Source organism: Trypanosoma cruzi, genomic scaffold (genome assembly GCF_000209065.1).
Source record: "Trypanosoma cruzi strain CL Brener 1047053516617 genomic scaffold, whole genome shotgun sequence".
Classification (NCBI taxonomy): Eukaryota; Euglenozoa; class Kinetoplastea; order Trypanosomatida; family Trypanosomatidae; genus Trypanosoma; species Trypanosoma cruzi.
In genome coordinates this window covers 56480-72364 of record NW_001849498.1, presented here as the reverse complement: position 1 = coordinate 72364, position 15885 = coordinate 56480, and the positions used below count along the sequence as shown (strand labels likewise).

Sequence of the window (15885 nt, the reverse complement as noted above, 5' to 3'; positions counted from 1 at the left end):
TTTCCCCCCCCCCTCCCTTCCCCTCTTTTTTTTTTTTTTTTTTCCTTTTCTTTTTTTTTTTTTTTTTGCTCGTTTTTGTTTGTTTGTTTGTTTGTTTGTTCTTTTCTTTTTTTTTATTTGGTCGGGTTGTCGTTTTTGTTCCCTCCCATCCCTTTTCCCCCCCGCCCCTCAAAAAAAACAAAACGAAAAAAAAAAAAAAACGTGTTTTTTGGCGGCCGGTGGGGTGGGCGGGGGACGCCCCCGCACTTTTGTGCACGCACGCTCCCCCACCGGGACGACACGCTGTTCAGAAGAAATACGCGGGGCTTTGCGTCGTTTATTTTTTTTTTTCTGTCTTTTTTTTTTTTTTTTTTGTTTGGTCGTGTTGAGCGCCCGGTGGAAAATCACTTTTTTTTTTTTTTTTTTTTTGGTGCCGTCTGCCGTTAAGAAAAAAAAAAAAAAAAAAAAAAATTTGGCTTCTGATCTTCCCGAAGTCCTGCCGAGCGGGTGCGAGCACCCGAGACGATGGGCGCGTGTGTGAAGGAAGAGAGTGCGGGAAATGAGGACGTGGACATTTGTTTGTGTCTCGTGTGAAGCCGCGGTGTGTGTGTGGGGACACCGTCCAGCGAGCGGCGGAGTGAAGAATAAGTGGACGTGGGGCCACCAACTCCCTCCCCCTCCCACCGTTCCGCCAAAGTGCGCAGCCCGACGTGACGATTTTTTTTTTTCTTTTTTTTTTTTTTTGGATTTGCGGCTTTGCAGGATTACAAGCTGTTGGACGAGGCTCCACAAAAAAAGAACCAAAAAAAGAAAAAAAAAGCACCAAACAAACAACAACAACAACAAAGTCAAAATAAGTGGCGTTGATTGGCCACCACGTCGTCCTTTGAGTTCTGTTCCCGCGCCTCCTCCCGTTCTCTTTGGCTCGTGAGCACAATCCGTCTTCTTTTTTTTTCTTTTCTTTTTTTCTTCTTTTTCCCTTTGCTGAGAGAAGAGACCCCCGCAGCGTTCGGGATGTGTACGCGGTGACTTTAAGCAACGTCTTTTTGCAACTGTGACATCTGCGGTGCTGTACAATAGCACAAGTCCCTTTCCATACACATAGAAAGAAATTTAAAATGCTTTATGGTGGCGTTTTTGTGGGCACCACAAATAAAAAGTGAACCCATCAAATTTTCTTTTTGTTTCCTCTTCTTGAGCCGCCACTTCAAAAAGGACGCCGGAGGCAACCAACCAAAAAGGGGGTGTCGTGGAAGGCGACAGGGAGGGTGTGCAAAGGTTGCAGGCCAACAGAAACTGGTTTTGCTTTTGTGTGGTTCTCTTTGATTTTCATACTTTTTTCCAGCAATGCTTTACCCCTGGCCTTGATGCTGCATCTGTTATAGCGGTGTAATTGAAAACCAGTTCTCAGTGCTTTTCTTTTACAGGAGGCATGAAACTTTTTCTGGAGTTTGAGTTGCCTGAGAATCACCGTTGTTCGCTTGGCTTGCCGCATTATCACCTGTAGCAGATGTCGATGGAGCGGGAGTTCGTGCGCATTTGCAGGGTGGCTGAGCGTGACCATGAGGAGGAAGCGAGGCAACTGACAGAAAGGGGCGAGAAGAAAAACCCCATTTGCCCCCTGTTCTTGAAATAACAAATGCCCTATAGGAGGAATAGCCGCATTTTTGAATTTAAATATGAAGACAGTGCCCTTCTTTGTGATCTCATTTTTTTTTTTTCCTGTTTGTGTTCTCGACGCAAGGACGGTGAGGGAAGGAGTGGAGACACATCAAAAGGAGAAGGCAGTAGGAATTGATATATATATATATTTTACTTTTTTTTTTTGAAAAGGAGCGGACGTGTGGTGTTGTGTTGTGCCGGAGGGATTGTGCGAGACGTTGCGGCGACCGACCGGTTGTGTGTGTGTGTGTGTCTCCCGCATGTATAACGCTGACTACTTTGGCAGCTTCCATGTCTCGGAAGGCATTTGGATGGACCCTGGCGAATTTGAGATGGACTACGGGTACCAGGATGACGCGCTCCAAGAAAATTTTTGTGACCAGACGCCGTTGCCGGAGGATTGGAGAAGTTTTGCTTCGACTGAAGATCCGTGGGAATTTCAGCAACAGCGAGCGGAGGTCATGCAGGAGGAGGCAGCGGGGCCATCTTCTGAGTTCCGTGCGTGTGAGGTGCCGGAATTGTCTTTTCTGGATCAGTTCCTTGCGGTTGTTGAGCGTGTTTTTCGGCAGTGTTTGCGAACGAAGCTGGGGCTTCTTCTGGAGGTGGGAACCCCGATTCTATTTTTCTGCATCACCGTTTTTCTGTGGTCCCTCTGGGGCACGGAACAATTCACTGAGACAAATTTTGTGAATTACTCCCATATGCAGTCATTTATTGATGCGGATTTCTACATGATCTACGTGTGCTCCCGTACCCCAGGCGGAGTGCACGGTCTCCCTCCTTGTAATCCAGGAGTTCCCCTTGATTGCAAAGGTGACGAGAGCACATTACCCGTCAAAGGCCTCTGCGTGTACGCCTCGGTTGGTGCGTCACTCTTGTTGCACGCATTTTTGAATTCTTTTAACGGCCGCATTGCAGAGCTCCCCACACTGGATGCCCTTGTCGTTTTTCAATGGTTGGCGCGCAAGAGTTTAGAAATGGGTTCATCGCCCTTTGGTATATATCCCAAGACGCGCTTCTCTGCTATTACTTCCTCCGGCATGTTGTATTTTGTTGGAGATTCAACGTTCCTTAGGGGATTAACCGCAGAACTTGAGAAAAGTTCCAAGTTTTTTAATTACGTGAACGGTGGCATTTACAACACGATGAAAGAAGCTGAAAGACAATTTGAGAACAACCAATTCAATTGGGGCATCGTTCATGTACGTCGTGCTGACCGTCAGGTCTTGGACGCTATAATTTATCTTAATGCTACCGCAGTGCCGGATTTTGACGAGGTTGTTTCAGACGCCTACCCTGGCGGTTTTCAATTTGACAGGGCGGAAATGTACGTTTTGTCGGGCTACCTTACACTGCAGAAACTAATATCGGAGTACTACATTAACCAACTTTCCCCCACGCTCCGTCTGAATACAACTGCCTACATTGCATCTCAGGCGTTTGTTGAGTATCGTCAGGCAACGTTTTTGATGTATGCACGCGACATTCTGCCTCTCATATTTGTATTGGCTTTTCTCTACTCCGTCTCAACACGAACGAAAGCAATCGTATTGGAGAAGGAAATGCGTATTCGTGAAGCAATGCTCATAATGGGCATGAAAGATGTCGTGATTTATGCGGTGTGGCTTGTGAGATCCGTTTCGATTGACTTCTTTGTGTGTATAGTCATCAGCATTCTATTGAAATGCACTTATATGACACAAAGCGATCCATTCATCATCTTCTGTGTATTTTTTTTATTTACCTTGACGACCATCCCACTTTCTGGACTTTTGTCTGCTTTTTTCAGCAAGGCTCGCCTTGCGTCATTGCTTTCACCGATTATCTACTTTATCCTGACGCTTCCGACTATGGCCACCTCCGAAACGAACAGTGCGCTGACTATAATTTTTGCCTTACTTTCACCTTCCGCTTTTGTTACAATACTTCAACATATCTTAGCGGATGAATGCGCGCGTGGTTTTTCCGCAAAAAAGCTGGCGGACAGTTTATACGAACCAAAGACGGTAGTGGTTTTGTGTTTAATGCTTGTTGATTTTTTTATCTATTTTATTCTCATGTTGTACCTGGACGCCGTTATACCAAAGGACTGGGGAACAGCTAAACACCCATTCTTTTTTATTATTGACCCTATACGTTGGTACTTTTCAAAAGGAGACGTGTACGAGGGGGGTGGCCCTGACGGGCGGGCCCCGGACGGTGTCTTTGAACATGATGAGGAAGAAGAGGAAGAAATTGTGGTGAGAATTTGTGGCTTGCGGAAGGTGTATTGGCGAGGCGGAAAGAGATTTACTGCGGTGAAAAATCTGTACTGGAATCTGCGTGAGGGCGAGATATCTGTGTTGCTTGGACGCAATGGTGCGGGGAAGTCGACGACGCTGAACATGATGACAGGCATGGTGAGACCTGACGGCGGCGACTGCTACGTTTATGGACTCTCAGTGCGGCACCAATTGTCGCGTGTGCGGCGGGAGATTGGATTCTGTCCACAGCATAACATTTTGTGGCCGGAACTGACATGCCGCGAGCATCTGGAGTTCTTTGCCAAAATAAAGGGTCTTAAGGGAGCTGAGCTGGAGAAGGCGGTGCAGCGAATGCTGCACGAGACAGACATGTTAGAAAAGATTGATTTTCCTGCCATGCGACTTTCCGGTGGGCAGAAGCGGAAGCTCTCTTTGGGTCTCGCGTTTGTGGGCCAGAGCCGCCTTGTGTTTCTTGATGAGCCGACTGCTGGCATGGACGTTGGTGCACGCCGTCACATATGGGAATTGCTAAGGCGAATGTCTTCCTCCCACACCATCCTGCTGACGACGCATTACATGGACGAGGCAGATTTATTGGGGCACCGGATTGGTATCATGAAAAGCGGCTCTCTACAATGCTCTGGCAGCAGTTTGTTTTTAAAATCCAGGCTGGGTTTGGGTTATAGTCTTACGATCGCCATGGTCCCGGATGCAGATTTTGATTCCATCCATCAAATTGTAGAAGAAAATATTCCGAATGTGTTGTTTCTTGGTTATAGTGGTTTTCATCTGTCGTACTGTTTGCCGATGAGCGAAGCCTCGAATTTTTCTGAACTCCTGTACAGCATTGAAGGTCACGCTAATTATGGCGTATGTGGATATTCGATTTCTGCAGCAACTCTTGAGGATGTATTTTTGCGTGTATCACAGGGTTTAGACGAAATTCGTATGCATGATGAAGACTATTCGTTTTTGTGGAACTGCGCATTAACACGTTCCCCTTCGTTGCGGCAGTTTTGCGTTCTGATGAAGAAACGTTTTCAGAATGCCTTTCGTGACCGACGAATGCAGTGCTTTCAACTGGTGTGTCCATTCTTCTGTGTGTTACTGGCTATGTTGCTTGGTTTGGTAAGTTTTAAAAAGAACCAGGAGCTTAACTTATCATTTGACCTTTACAACGAGAAAGTACTCCTGGACACGGCTCAGTGCGAGGACTTTTGGGGGGAAAAGCCTCTTTTGTCGAATTTAATTGTCAACGAAACCCACTTTGGGAACGCGGTGGAACTTGGAAGCTACACATCTGACACGTGGTTTTCCCACGAAATGCCGCGGTACGCCAGCATCTCTTGCATTGATCGTGATCTTTACTGGAAGATGGGGAAAATAAATCCCATCATTATGTTGCACAATACTTCGGCCATTCACCAAACGGGCGTTACCATGGCGGCTTTTTATCAACTCCTGTACAAGAATATAAGTAGTGGAAGGGGCAACATCTCATGGTCAATTGGTGCTCTCCGCGGTGGTGTCGATTCTTTGAGCTCCATTGAGGTGATTCTGATGGGAACGATTCTCATGATACCATTTACTTTTTTCCCATCTAATCCTGTTGCGTGGGTCGTAAAGGAGCGGGAATGTGGTGCGTTACAGTTACAGAAGATTGCAGGGCTGCGCCTTATGATTTACTGGCTGTCTAACTTTCTTTTTGACATGGCGGCGTATCTCGTGTCTGTCATTTTTGTCGTGATAATTTTTGCGGTGTTTCGTCGGGACGAATACGTTGGACCCGATACGGTCGGTGCTTTGCTCACCTTATTTTTTGTATACGGCTTCACAAGTACGATTGCTGGGTATCTCGTTAGTTTCTTTTTTAGTGAGCACTCAACGGCGCAGATGGTGGTGATGGCGGCTGGTTTTGTCCTGGGGTTTTTGCTGTTGATGGTTGTTTTTATTTTTTCGCTCCTCGAGAAAACAAAAGATTTATCCGATCACCTCCGATGGCCTTTCCGTATTTTGCCAACATACTCCATCGGCGAATGCATGATAAACCTAAGTAATTTCAGGCAGATGAAAATGAGAGGATTGGTAAACTCGGCATTTGACGGCAATATCACTGGATATCCCATTGTGTTCCTTGCGGTTGAATTTCCCATTTTTTTATTATTGCTGCTTTTCATTGAGCATCCAAAGCGGCGGAGGTATTGGAGTCGACATTTCTATTCAGTTCAGAGGAGTACCAACCAGGAAATCCCGGACCAAGACACGGATGTTGAGGAAGAGCGGAATGCCGTTTACATGGCAAAGCAAATGGGTATTGTGAACTCTGTTGTGACGGTCTGTGGTTTGCATAAAAAATACTCCAATGGGAAAGTTGCGGTGCGAAATTTAACCTTTGGTGTTCTTCCTGGCGAAATCTTTGGCTTTCTTGGCACAAATGGTGCAGGTAAGACGACAACTATCGCGATGCTTTGCCAGCAGCTTCTTCCAACGAGCGGATCTGCTGCAATCTGTGGACACGACATCCTGGAGGAGAGTTCTGAGGCACTGAAATGCATCGGGTACTGCCCACAGTTTGATGCGTGCCTGGAGTTACTGACGGTGGAGGAGCAACTGCAGCTGTACGCGGGTGTGCGCGGAATCGTGCGAAGACAATGCGATAATGTTGTGTCCGGACTGCTACAACTGTGTGAGCTTGTGGAGTATCGGGACACACTTGCACACGAGCTGAGCGGGGGCAACCGACGCAAGCTGAGCGTGGCGATTGCGTTGGTGGGAGGCCCGCGCGTGTTGTTCTTGGATGAGCCTTCGGCTGGCATGGATCCCATTGCACGTCGCGGTCTGTGGAACGCGATCGAGGCGGTTTCTGACAACTGCTCTGTAGTTCTCACGACACATCATCTGGAGGAAGTGGAGGTCCTGGCGCACCGCGTGGCCATCATGGTGGACGGAACGCTGCGGTGCATTGGTGACCAGACACACCTGAAAAATAAGTTTGGTAGCGGGTATGAGATGAGCATTCGTATTGAGAGTGCAGAGCTTTATGAACCAATTGTGAAATTTGTGACCGAAATGTTTCCCAACGCGACGCTGAATGAGTTTAAAGGACAGCGGTTTGTGTATACGTTGCCCCGCGACGCGTCTATTAGTGACACATTCCGCATTTTACGGGATAACAAGGAGTTGTTGGGCATCACTGACTATAGCGTTTCTCAGACATCGATTGAACAGGTTTTTTTGCGAGTCATTGGGGAAATAGAGACTGATTTTTAGTGCGTGGTGGGGGCGCCATTACACAAGGGGTCGACAATTGCAAATATGAGGAGTGGCGAATCGTTCGGGGTCAAATTCGTTTTTGTGTATCTATTTTTTGCTCAATTTCTTTCTTTTTTTTTGGTTTATTTATTGTGATGTGTAAATAATTTGTTTTTAGGGAGGTGCCCCCCTTTTTTTTTTTTTTTAAGTGGCATTGTTCCCCCACAAAATGTGAAATTTTGGCTGCATTTATTTGCCATTTTTTTGTCTTGTTTTTTTTTTTTGTTGTTCTGTATGTGTCTAATCTTTAGTGGTGTCTGCAGATGGGGATATGCGTGTGAACGGGTTTCGGTGGGTGAGCGCGCGTCGTGTTTTACTTCTCTGTCTACGTGTGGACTACTTGTTGCGCTTGTAACGACTCCGCGTTGGAAGACAGCGAGTGCAAGTTTTTTTCTTTTCTTTACCCACCGATCCGCTGCTGCCCTCTACGCTGAGGGGGCTCCGCTTGTCGCGGTGCGCTTTGAAAGACTGCCACTTTGTGAGTTTTGCAGTGTGATCGGTTGTCATATTAATACCTATTGTGATTTATTTTTATTTTTATTTTTATTTTTTTGCGGGCGTTTGACAGCTGGATGAGTCTTTTATGAGGTGCGGCGATATTGAGCGTATTGAAACAAACTTTCATTCCACATTGTTGTGTTTTCTCTTCTTGCGGGAAAGGAGTAAAAGGTCTTAGTAAGGCTTCTATTTGTCTTATTTTGTTTTTCTATGTTTTTTGCATGTGGACATCTTTTTTTTTTTTTGTTTTTTTTTTTTTTTTTGGTTTGCACTGTTCATTTACTTAAAAGAAACACATTGCTGGGCCTTGGTGTATTCTTTGGAACTCTGCGTTTTACTTTAAGAGCACGCTTGCCGCTCTGTATTGAGCGTTTTTCTTTTTGTTTTTTTATTTGCCATTAATGAGTAGTGCTGGCTTTTCGCATGGGATGCAACTTTTATTGCGACGGATGTTGTGCATTCGTGCCCGCACGGTGCGGTGCGTGCTCAACAAAGACGGTGGGCTGCTGTGCTTGTCTCGTGGTTGTTGTCACACACCGAAGAATGGGAGGGTAAACTCTTCAGTAGAATCATGCCCCACGGTCGAGCTGCCGGATGCTTTGGACATGGACGAAGCCATGACTCTCAATGTGTACCGTCCCTATGGCGAAAAAGAGGCACCACTCCAGGAAGCCACCAAGCAGTTTCTCTATACACTCATTACAACGCCTGACGAACAAGAGTGGAAGGACATGCTGGCGGCTGCTATTCGTCTCGATAAATGGCGTGAACATCACCTGCGAGCAGTGTTACGTAGCGTGCATCAGACACAGTATGATATTGCTGTGTCACAGGGGGGTCGTGAAGGTAAAATAAAAGGTGGATGCACACCGGCCACACGCCTTCAACGCGCATTAGGGGTAATGCAAACTTCTGTGGATGAGGGTTACCATCCCACTCCAGAGTCCGTACACGCGCTTCTTGTTGTGCTTTTGCGCGCCATCTTGCGAGGACACGGGAATGATGTGACGGGAACGGATTTGAAGGAGTTGAAGCGACAATCTCCTCTAACCACTCATGAAGTCGTCTGGCAGTTTCTTGCTTGGATGGAGCGCCACAATTATCACGTGATGTCAGCCGCAGTGTTGGAAGACCTGGAACGCCTGATTGAGGGTTTTACTCGTGAAGGCAAGAACGAGAAGCGGACGTGTGAAGTGCGGCAAAACCGTTTAGAATACCTCCGGAATGAGCGTGATCTTCTTCTTGAGGGATCTCAACTTTTGTCAAAACGGGGTGTTAACAGAAAAGAGTTGCCTCCGGTGACAGTACCGGATGGTGACCGCATGTGACCTGGGCGCAGGTGAGTGCAGTATATATATATATATATATATATATATCTCGTCGTGCTTCATGCCTCTCTTCTGATTGTTATTACCGCTGAAATGCTTTTACAAAGATCTTTTTTGTTTGTTTGTTTGCTATTTTGAATTTTTGCCGGTTTTTTTTTTTTTTTATTTTTTCTTCTTTTAGTATGCCTCTTCTTTTACGGAGTACAGATTTGGCCTTTTGGTAATTTTTATATCTATCTGTAGATATATATTTGGCGCTGCTGTTGCATAATGCCGGTTCCTCAATCTTCGATTTTGCCGATGATTGACATTGGCATAAATCTGACGGACAACATGTTCCACGGCGTGTACAATGGCCGGAAGAGGCATCCAGCGGACCTTGACGCGGTGCTTGCACGCGCAGTTTCGGTTGGCGTGCGCTGCCTTCTTATTACAGCGGGATGCCTGAAGGAAAGTTTTGAGGCGGTTGAACTGTGTAAAAGGTACAACTCGAAATCTTTACAGTGCTATTGTACCGTTGGCTGTCATCCGACTAGGTGTGGTGAGTTTGCCGAGGATCCCGAAGGGTACTACGGCAAACTGAGGGCTTTAGTGGCGGAGCACACGGTGGGGAAGGAGGGTGGATGTGTCGCAGCTATTGGCGAATTGGGCCTGGACTATGATCGGCTATTTTTCTGCGATAAGTCGGTGCAGATGCATTACTTTGTGAAGCAGTTGGAGCTTGCGGAGGAATTTCAGCTGCCACTTTTTCTGCACGACCGTAACACCGGAGGGGATTTTTTTCATGTTCTTGCGCAACATCGTCACCGCTTTAAAGGTGGGGTTGTGCACAGTTTTACCGGATCCAAGGAAGAAATGGAGAGGCTGTTGGATTTGGGACTTTTTATTGGTTTGAATGGATGCAGCTTGAAGACCGATTATAATATTGCCGTTGCGAGGTCCGTGCCACTGGATCGACTTATGATTGAGACGGATGGACCATGGTGCGAGATCCGAAATACACACGCCTCACACAAGTTTCTGCAGGATGCGGCCAAGTGCAATGGGGTGTCAGATGCGCTGCTTAAACCTTATCCCATGTGCCGCAAGGAAAAGTTTCTGGAGGGGGCAATTGTGAAGTCGCGGTGTGAACCGTGTCACCTGGTGCGGGTGTTGGAGGTGCTCTACAGCCTTCACCGCGAGGAAGTAACGTCCCTTGAGAGTTTTGCTGTCATGATCTACAACAACACTCGAAAGCTCTTTCCTTTTCGACCACACGATGTGGATTTGTAGGAGCAGGAAGGGAATGTGGTTGAGAGGGGGAGGGGGCAATTATTATTATCATTACCTGTTTGTTGTTGGTGGATATCAAAATGACTTGTCTTCCTGCTCTCTTGGTGGAATTTGATTATGCCGTTCCATGCATTTCTTTGATTTTTTAAGTTTATGTTGAGTATAGGAATGACGGCGATGGATACGGAGGGTGACGTCACACAAATGGAACTTTCCGCGTTGCTCGTGCATATTGAACGCTGTGAGAGGCTCTTACGTCACCCAACCCTTCTAAGTCGTTTGCCTGACGAGGGCGAGACCATTCGAAGCCGTCACGCGTTGTACGTTGCGGAGAGATCTCGACGCGAAGTTGGAGGCGATGCTTCTTCTAGCAGGAAGGAAAATGATGCTGTGGAGGGATCGGTACGACAGGTGGAGAGGCAGATTAGTCAGATGACGCTCTCAACTGAAGAAAAGTCAGAGAAGACAGCGACGATGCCCATGGAGTGCCATGCCTCTCTGAATACGGATGGGTGGACTGTAGGAGCAGGGGGGAAGGCTGTGGAGTCGTACGAAGATGTGGCACGTGCCGTTGGCGAGAAGCATCGACACAGTCGCATTCCTGTAGAGATGATTGTGCGTCAAACATTTGGAGGATCGTTGTGCGAGGCGGAGATCCAGCGTATGCTTTGCGACGTGCCGCCAAACTTCTTCCTGACACATGACGAGACCATTTCGATGCAGCGAAAGCTTCTGTCTGAGGAGCGTCTTGAGGCGCTCACACGGTTACGGAACCAAAGACATGCTGAACTGTAATGGGGGTCAAAAGCAACGACAACAACAAAGAAAATAATAATAAAAAAAATATGAACAGTTTATTGTTGTTGTTGTTGTTGTTGTTTTGGTAGCAGTTAGTCGTGTTGGAAATGAAAGGTGGCGGAGCTGGAAGAAACGACTATGCATCGAACTTTTTTTCCTGGTCTTGTTGCATCATGAAGAATTTACTCTTCCTCCACCTTTGTTGCTTTTAAAGGCTTATAAACTGGTCTGCTTTTGTCTCTCTCATGCTGCTGCAGGACGTTATTGGAGAGTTTTTGTCCCTGCCTCCCCGTGCCCTTCAGTTGGAGCGTGTTAGCGAAGATATTTTTTGCAGCGTGTATTTGTGGACACCCACTCACTCCAAAGCGACGTATGGGGGGCAGTTGGTGGCGCACTGTGTGGAGGCCGCGTATCTCGCGGCGGATGACCCCCATACGGATATCATCAGTCTTCAGCTGAAATTTCTGTCAGCGGGGAGAAGTGATTGTGGATCACCCGTGGTGTACTCTGTGAAATCGTTACATAATGGCCGTTCTTTTTTTTCCCGGCTTGTGTTGGCAATGCAACAAGAACGACACATACTCTCTGCAATTATTACTTTTTCTCGACAAGAGCGTGGCGGCCTTGAACATCAATTGTGTCTGCCAGGGTGCCTCACTCAATCTGCATTGACAGGGAGTTCATCTTCCTCCCTCTTCAATTATATGCGAACTTTGACGTCATCCAACGAAGCACGCGAAGCCAGCCGTGGGGAATCTGCAGTGGCTCGTGTGGGTTATGTAAACTTCATGAACCCGCATTTCATTCAAAGCACGGTGCCGTGGGAGTTGTGCTTGCGAGTGGAACCGGAGGGGTGGACGTTACTGCGAGATGCCACTGGCATTTCAGAGAAGCGTCTCAACATCATTGTGGCTTGCTGGCTCTCTGATTTTGTTGTGGCTCTATCAACATTGTTTCCACACAGGTTCCCAAACAATGATATTTGTCAGTTTGCCAGTCTGGATCATACCATTTATTTCCACCATCCGGAGCGTATTCGCGTTGGAGAATGGTTTTTGTACGAGGTATTTAGTCCTTGGGCGGCGCAAGGCAGGGGGATCGGCCAAGGCCGCATGTATGGGCAGGATGGAACACTCTGGATGAGCACTGTGCAACAAACACTTATGCGCACAGGAAAGGGCTACAAATCGAGACTCTAGCAAGCGTAGGGAAGTGCTTCCATTACTCTCTCTCTCAATTTCACTTTCTCTGTGTGGTTATTTGCGTCTATTTGAGGACGACGGGGAATGGGATGTATTCTTTATGATGATCTTTTTCTGCAAGGGATATATATATATATATATATTCCTTTGTGGGATATTTTTTTGTGGCTTTTTTTTTATTTACCTATTATTATTATTAATATTAATATTTTTTCTTTAGGAATATTATTAGGAAGAGATATTTTGCGGTTACCCCCGTCATATACATAACCCTAATTCTTCCTGTTTTCATTTCTGGCCAAATGCATACAGCACTGCATGCCAACAAAATTCTTCGGCAGCATATGTTGTATGTTAGTGCACCATTGGTAGTGGAGGGGATAGGTGGGAATGTCGCAGCCACGGCGTTGCAGGGCGGGGCGCGTGGTACTGCTGTTAACTCAGAGCAACATAAGTTTTCACGCCCCATTCTTGTGGACGCGAAAAACTATTCGGTACAACATGCATCCAAACACCTTGAAGCTGTTGAGAAAAGTGGTTCTGTAAAAGATTTGGAAATTCTGCGAGAAGCCCTTATTGTTTGCTGCAGCTCTACTCAAAGATTTCCTTTGCCACAAGTGACATTAGCGGAATTACTTCGTATATTTCACGAACATATGCAGTATCACCTAGATCTTGAGGGTCTTCTTGCAGGCGATTACATTCTCAACTCATTCTCTCTTTTTTTTGCCTGTGACCGCCAGGAGGCTTTTCAACGGTACACAATGCCGCTTGTAGAGCTTGGTATATTGCGGCCCATCGACGCAAACTACCGTAACTTGGGAAAATTTGAAGCTGCACGTTTTTTTTACCGACCGCCTTGTTTGTCAGATTTGCACTTACTGCCTTTTCGTGAGTCACTTTCACGATTCATATGTATTTTTTGCCATAAATCTTGCATTGAAGGAGGCAATGAGCTTATCTACGTGAGTCACTCACGTTGGATGTTTGGTCCACAACCTAGTGCTCCTGATGCGAAGGATTCCCTGTCTTCTCCCTTCAGTCCATTTCCAGAGGCCCTTCGTCGGGGATTTCTTGGACCTCTCATGCAGTTTGTAACATCTTTTTGCATTGACGATTGTAAAGTGCACGATGCGTGGGGTAGTGACTGCTGTATTGTGCGTCTTGATGGCGTGAAGGTAGCGCTAGTTTTGCTATCACTAAATAACACATCCCTCACTGTATTGAACCCGGAGGAGAATAACTTGGATCGGTGTGATTGCCCAACGACAGTTTTATTTGGTTTTCCCGAAGGGGTGCCAGATGCAAAGATTCGCTTGGCTTTGCAATGCATGTTTGATGTGGTTGAAATGCGAGAGGGGCCCCGCGTGGATTTTGGTGTTGTTTTTGGTCAGTCGCCAGATGAGTTTCGACGGTGGTGTCGGTCAATTGGAAATAAATTTTTTTACATGACAAGTGACCTGTTCTTCAATCCTCAAGGTTCTAGCTGCATGTCGTCTTTACGGCCTGATTGGGAGCTGATTTCTTTGCCAGGAACTGAGAAAAGCCGATATGAAAGGAACGAGCGTGGATTTACGTCATACGAACCACATATTCTCAATCCTCTTCTGCGAGCCGCTCCACTATCGAGCCGGGCTTTTGCATTAGCGCTAGATCTTCGCTCTTGTTTTGAGAGAGCCATTTCAGCGAAGAGAACACTTGGGGGGTGCTTTGCAATGGTACTTCTGGTGGGCGTGCGGGTGATTCTTAGTGACTGTCATCCCTATCTAACGTCACTGCTTAGAGCAGAGGCACGACTTGATAATTTCGCCTTAGACCCGGATCTCCAGCTTCCATCGAGTCCTTTAGCGGACGAGACGTTTGGTGGTAGAGATGAAACAGTAAATTTTTCCTCTCTTTGGAGCCGTGTAGTTTGCTCAAATTTCCGCGGATCTACTCTGCGTCTTGCTTGGCGATACCTTCCAGCCCACGTCGTTCGTCTTACGCAAAATGAGACAGAGGGAATGGATACAAACGGACTTTTTTATCGTTTGGCTTCTGTGTCAACGGGGGATGTGACGCTGGTTATGCTTATTGGGAGTGGAAGAAGATTTTCTGTTCTTGAAGGAACAGAGGTCGATGAGGTGTGGGGCGAACTGGAGGACGTTTGCCTACGGGAACTGTCGGAGCGGGAACACGAGATGATGATTCTTTCTTCGGCTGTCGCGGAGTGTGAACCACCGCAGCGTTTCTTGGACGGTGATTCACGCGAGTGGGATGCTCTTTGTGTTTCTCACGATCTTACCACAGGGGCGCTTAGGTTGCTGGGTCAGCGTGGCGGCGTTTTGGCACTGGATAATATTGCCTTGGAGCCACTTTTTTCAAATGGGATGTTGCACACGCAATCGTTGCTTGGGCGCCCTTTTTGCCCGCCGCAACGTTATGACGACGACGCGATGGCCACATATTTTGCGTTTGCCGAACTTCCCGTCACACGTGTCGTGTTAGGCCGTACTGCATTTGGAGGTGGTAGGGACCGGCGATCAGCTGGTGCTCTGTACTCTTGTCAACGTGGGGGGCAGGAACTTTTTTTTGCTGAAAACAAACACTCCACTTTTTGTTCTGTAGAGGACAATTTCTTTTTTTTTATTGCTTCTCAAATGGGCGACGGGGAAGTCACAATATGATGGTTTTGGGCTTTTTAAGTCTTCCTTCTTGGTGACTTTATTGCGCATGAGAAGATACTGCTTAGATAAGTTTATTATTATTCTTCTTTTTGTTGCAATTATTCAAAATGCTTATTTTTTTTCTGTTGAGAGTTTCTCTTTTTTTTTTGTGTGGAGTGTATTTATGTGTGTGTATACGGTTGGGTATTCGATGCGCGCAGCCGGTGGCGAAAAAAAAAAAAAAAGTCCATTGCAATGACAGGCATTATTTTTGGCTGGCGGAAACTTCGTTATTTATTATTATTTTTTTTTTTTCGCTTTCGGCGGGTAGCTGTGTTGGTGTCGCCATGAACACGCACGGAGTTCAAAGGGTTTAGTTGTTTATTTCTTTGTGTCTCCTTGAAAGAATTCGATGTCCTGCATGTCGGTCATCATCTTCGAGCACCTCCGCTCTGCAGAGTGCAGATGTAAAGGAGTTTTTCGGTCCCCCTGGAGAGGATGCTGCATCGGAGGACGTGAGGCAAAACAACCCCCTTTATGCAGCCACAATTGTACCATCAAGGAGTTTGCAGGATTTAATGAAAACCATCGTATACTTCCTTATATACATATATTCTCTTCCTCTCTCTTTATTTCGTTGCGGGATTTGTGGTGGGATGAGCGCATAATACTCACAGGCGTCGGGTAGCCTGGTTCTTGTCTGTGGTGCAACTGGGAGTGTGGGGGGCGCTTGCATATTTGCTCTACATATTATTAAGCGATCAACGTGTGTTTTGTCAAACGACTTAAGCTATCCAGGTATGAAAGAGAGGCGGTAATGAGTCAGTAAGCGGCGTTCCGCGTATTTGTTTATTTCCGAGAGGAATATTTTTGCTGGTGCTGAAATCAGCCGCAACAGTGAGGAAGTGAACGCTGTGAAAGAAAACGGACGAAAATGCTCTCTGTT

The 15885-nt window shown here is 46.6% G+C and overlaps 6 protein-coding genes across 6 annotated transcripts, besides 21 other annotated features; all 6 read left to right on the top strand.

The window, feature by feature from the left end:
- Window positions 1-4833: a sequence feature (heterozygous, Esmeraldo-like haplotype).
- Window positions 26-119: a sequence feature (T-rich).
- Window positions 171-200: a microsatellite.
- Window positions 316-357: a microsatellite.
- Window positions 388-408: a microsatellite.
- Window positions 425-450: a microsatellite.
- Window positions 697-723: a microsatellite.
- Window positions 923-955: a microsatellite.
- Window positions 1777-1806: a sequence feature (AT_rich).
- On the top strand, window positions 1902-7154 carry Tc00.1047053504149.20 (ATP-binding cassette transporter ABCA1, putative; the record flags this gene model as incomplete). The annotated part of the gene is made up of 1 exon (XM_813005.1): window positions 1902-7154. The coding sequence occupies one exon, from the start codon at window positions 1902-1904 to the stop codon at window positions 7152-7154; it is 5253 nt and encodes a 1750-aa protein (XP_818098.1).
- Window positions 4834-12285: a sequence feature (areas merged during assembly that could not be assigned to a particular haplotype. This can correspond to areas where the two haplotypes were merged or to regions with more than two copies in the genome that were merged during assembly.).
- Window positions 7721-7747: a microsatellite.
- Window positions 7927-7957: a microsatellite.
- On the top strand, window positions 8096-9022 carry Tc00.1047053504149.30 (hypothetical protein, conserved; the record flags this gene model as incomplete). Its single annotated transcript, XM_813006.1, has 1 exon — window positions 8096-9022. The coding sequence occupies one exon, from the start codon at window positions 8096-8098 to the stop codon at window positions 9020-9022; it is 927 nt and encodes a 308-aa protein (XP_818099.1).
- Window positions 9044-9070: a microsatellite.
- Window positions 9172-9201: a microsatellite.
- Window positions 9293-10294, top strand: Tc00.1047053504149.40 (tatD related deoxyribonuclease, putative; the record flags this gene model as incomplete). The annotated part of the gene is made up of 1 exon (XM_813007.1): window positions 9293-10294. One exon carries the CDS (start codon window positions 9293-9295, stop codon window positions 10292-10294), a length of 1002 nt encoding a protein of 333 aa, XP_818100.1.
- On the top strand, window positions 10448-11089 carry Tc00.1047053504149.50 (hypothetical protein, conserved; the record flags this gene model as incomplete). The annotated part of the gene is made up of 1 exon (XM_813008.1): window positions 10448-11089. One exon carries the CDS (start codon window positions 10448-10450, stop codon window positions 11087-11089), a length of 642 nt encoding a protein of 213 aa, XP_818101.1.
- Window positions 11120-11141: a sequence feature (AT_rich).
- Window positions 11149-11174: a microsatellite.
- Tc00.1047053504149.55 (acyl-CoA thioesterase, putative) lies at window positions 11338-12291 on the top strand (the record flags this gene model as incomplete). Its single annotated transcript, XM_813021.1, has 1 exon — window positions 11338-12291. The coding sequence occupies one exon, from the start codon at window positions 11338-11340 to the stop codon at window positions 12289-12291; it is 954 nt and encodes a 317-aa protein (XP_818114.1).
- Window positions 12286-12314: a sequence feature (areas merged during assembly that could not be assigned to a particular haplotype. This can correspond to areas where the two haplotypes were merged or to regions with more than two copies in the genome that were merged during assembly.).
- Window positions 12315-15885: part of a sequence feature (areas merged during assembly that could not be assigned to a particular haplotype. This can correspond to areas where the two haplotypes were merged or to regions with more than two copies in the genome that were merged during assembly.) that runs on past the window's edge.
- Window positions 12418-12437: a microsatellite.
- Window positions 12464-12508: a sequence feature (AT_rich).
- Tc00.1047053504149.60 (uncharacterized protein) lies at window positions 12597-14960 on the top strand (the record flags this gene model as incomplete). The annotated part of the gene is made up of 1 exon (XM_813009.1): window positions 12597-14960. One exon carries the CDS (start codon window positions 12597-12599, stop codon window positions 14958-14960), a length of 2364 nt encoding a protein of 787 aa, XP_818102.1.
- Window positions 15230-15254: a sequence feature (AT_rich).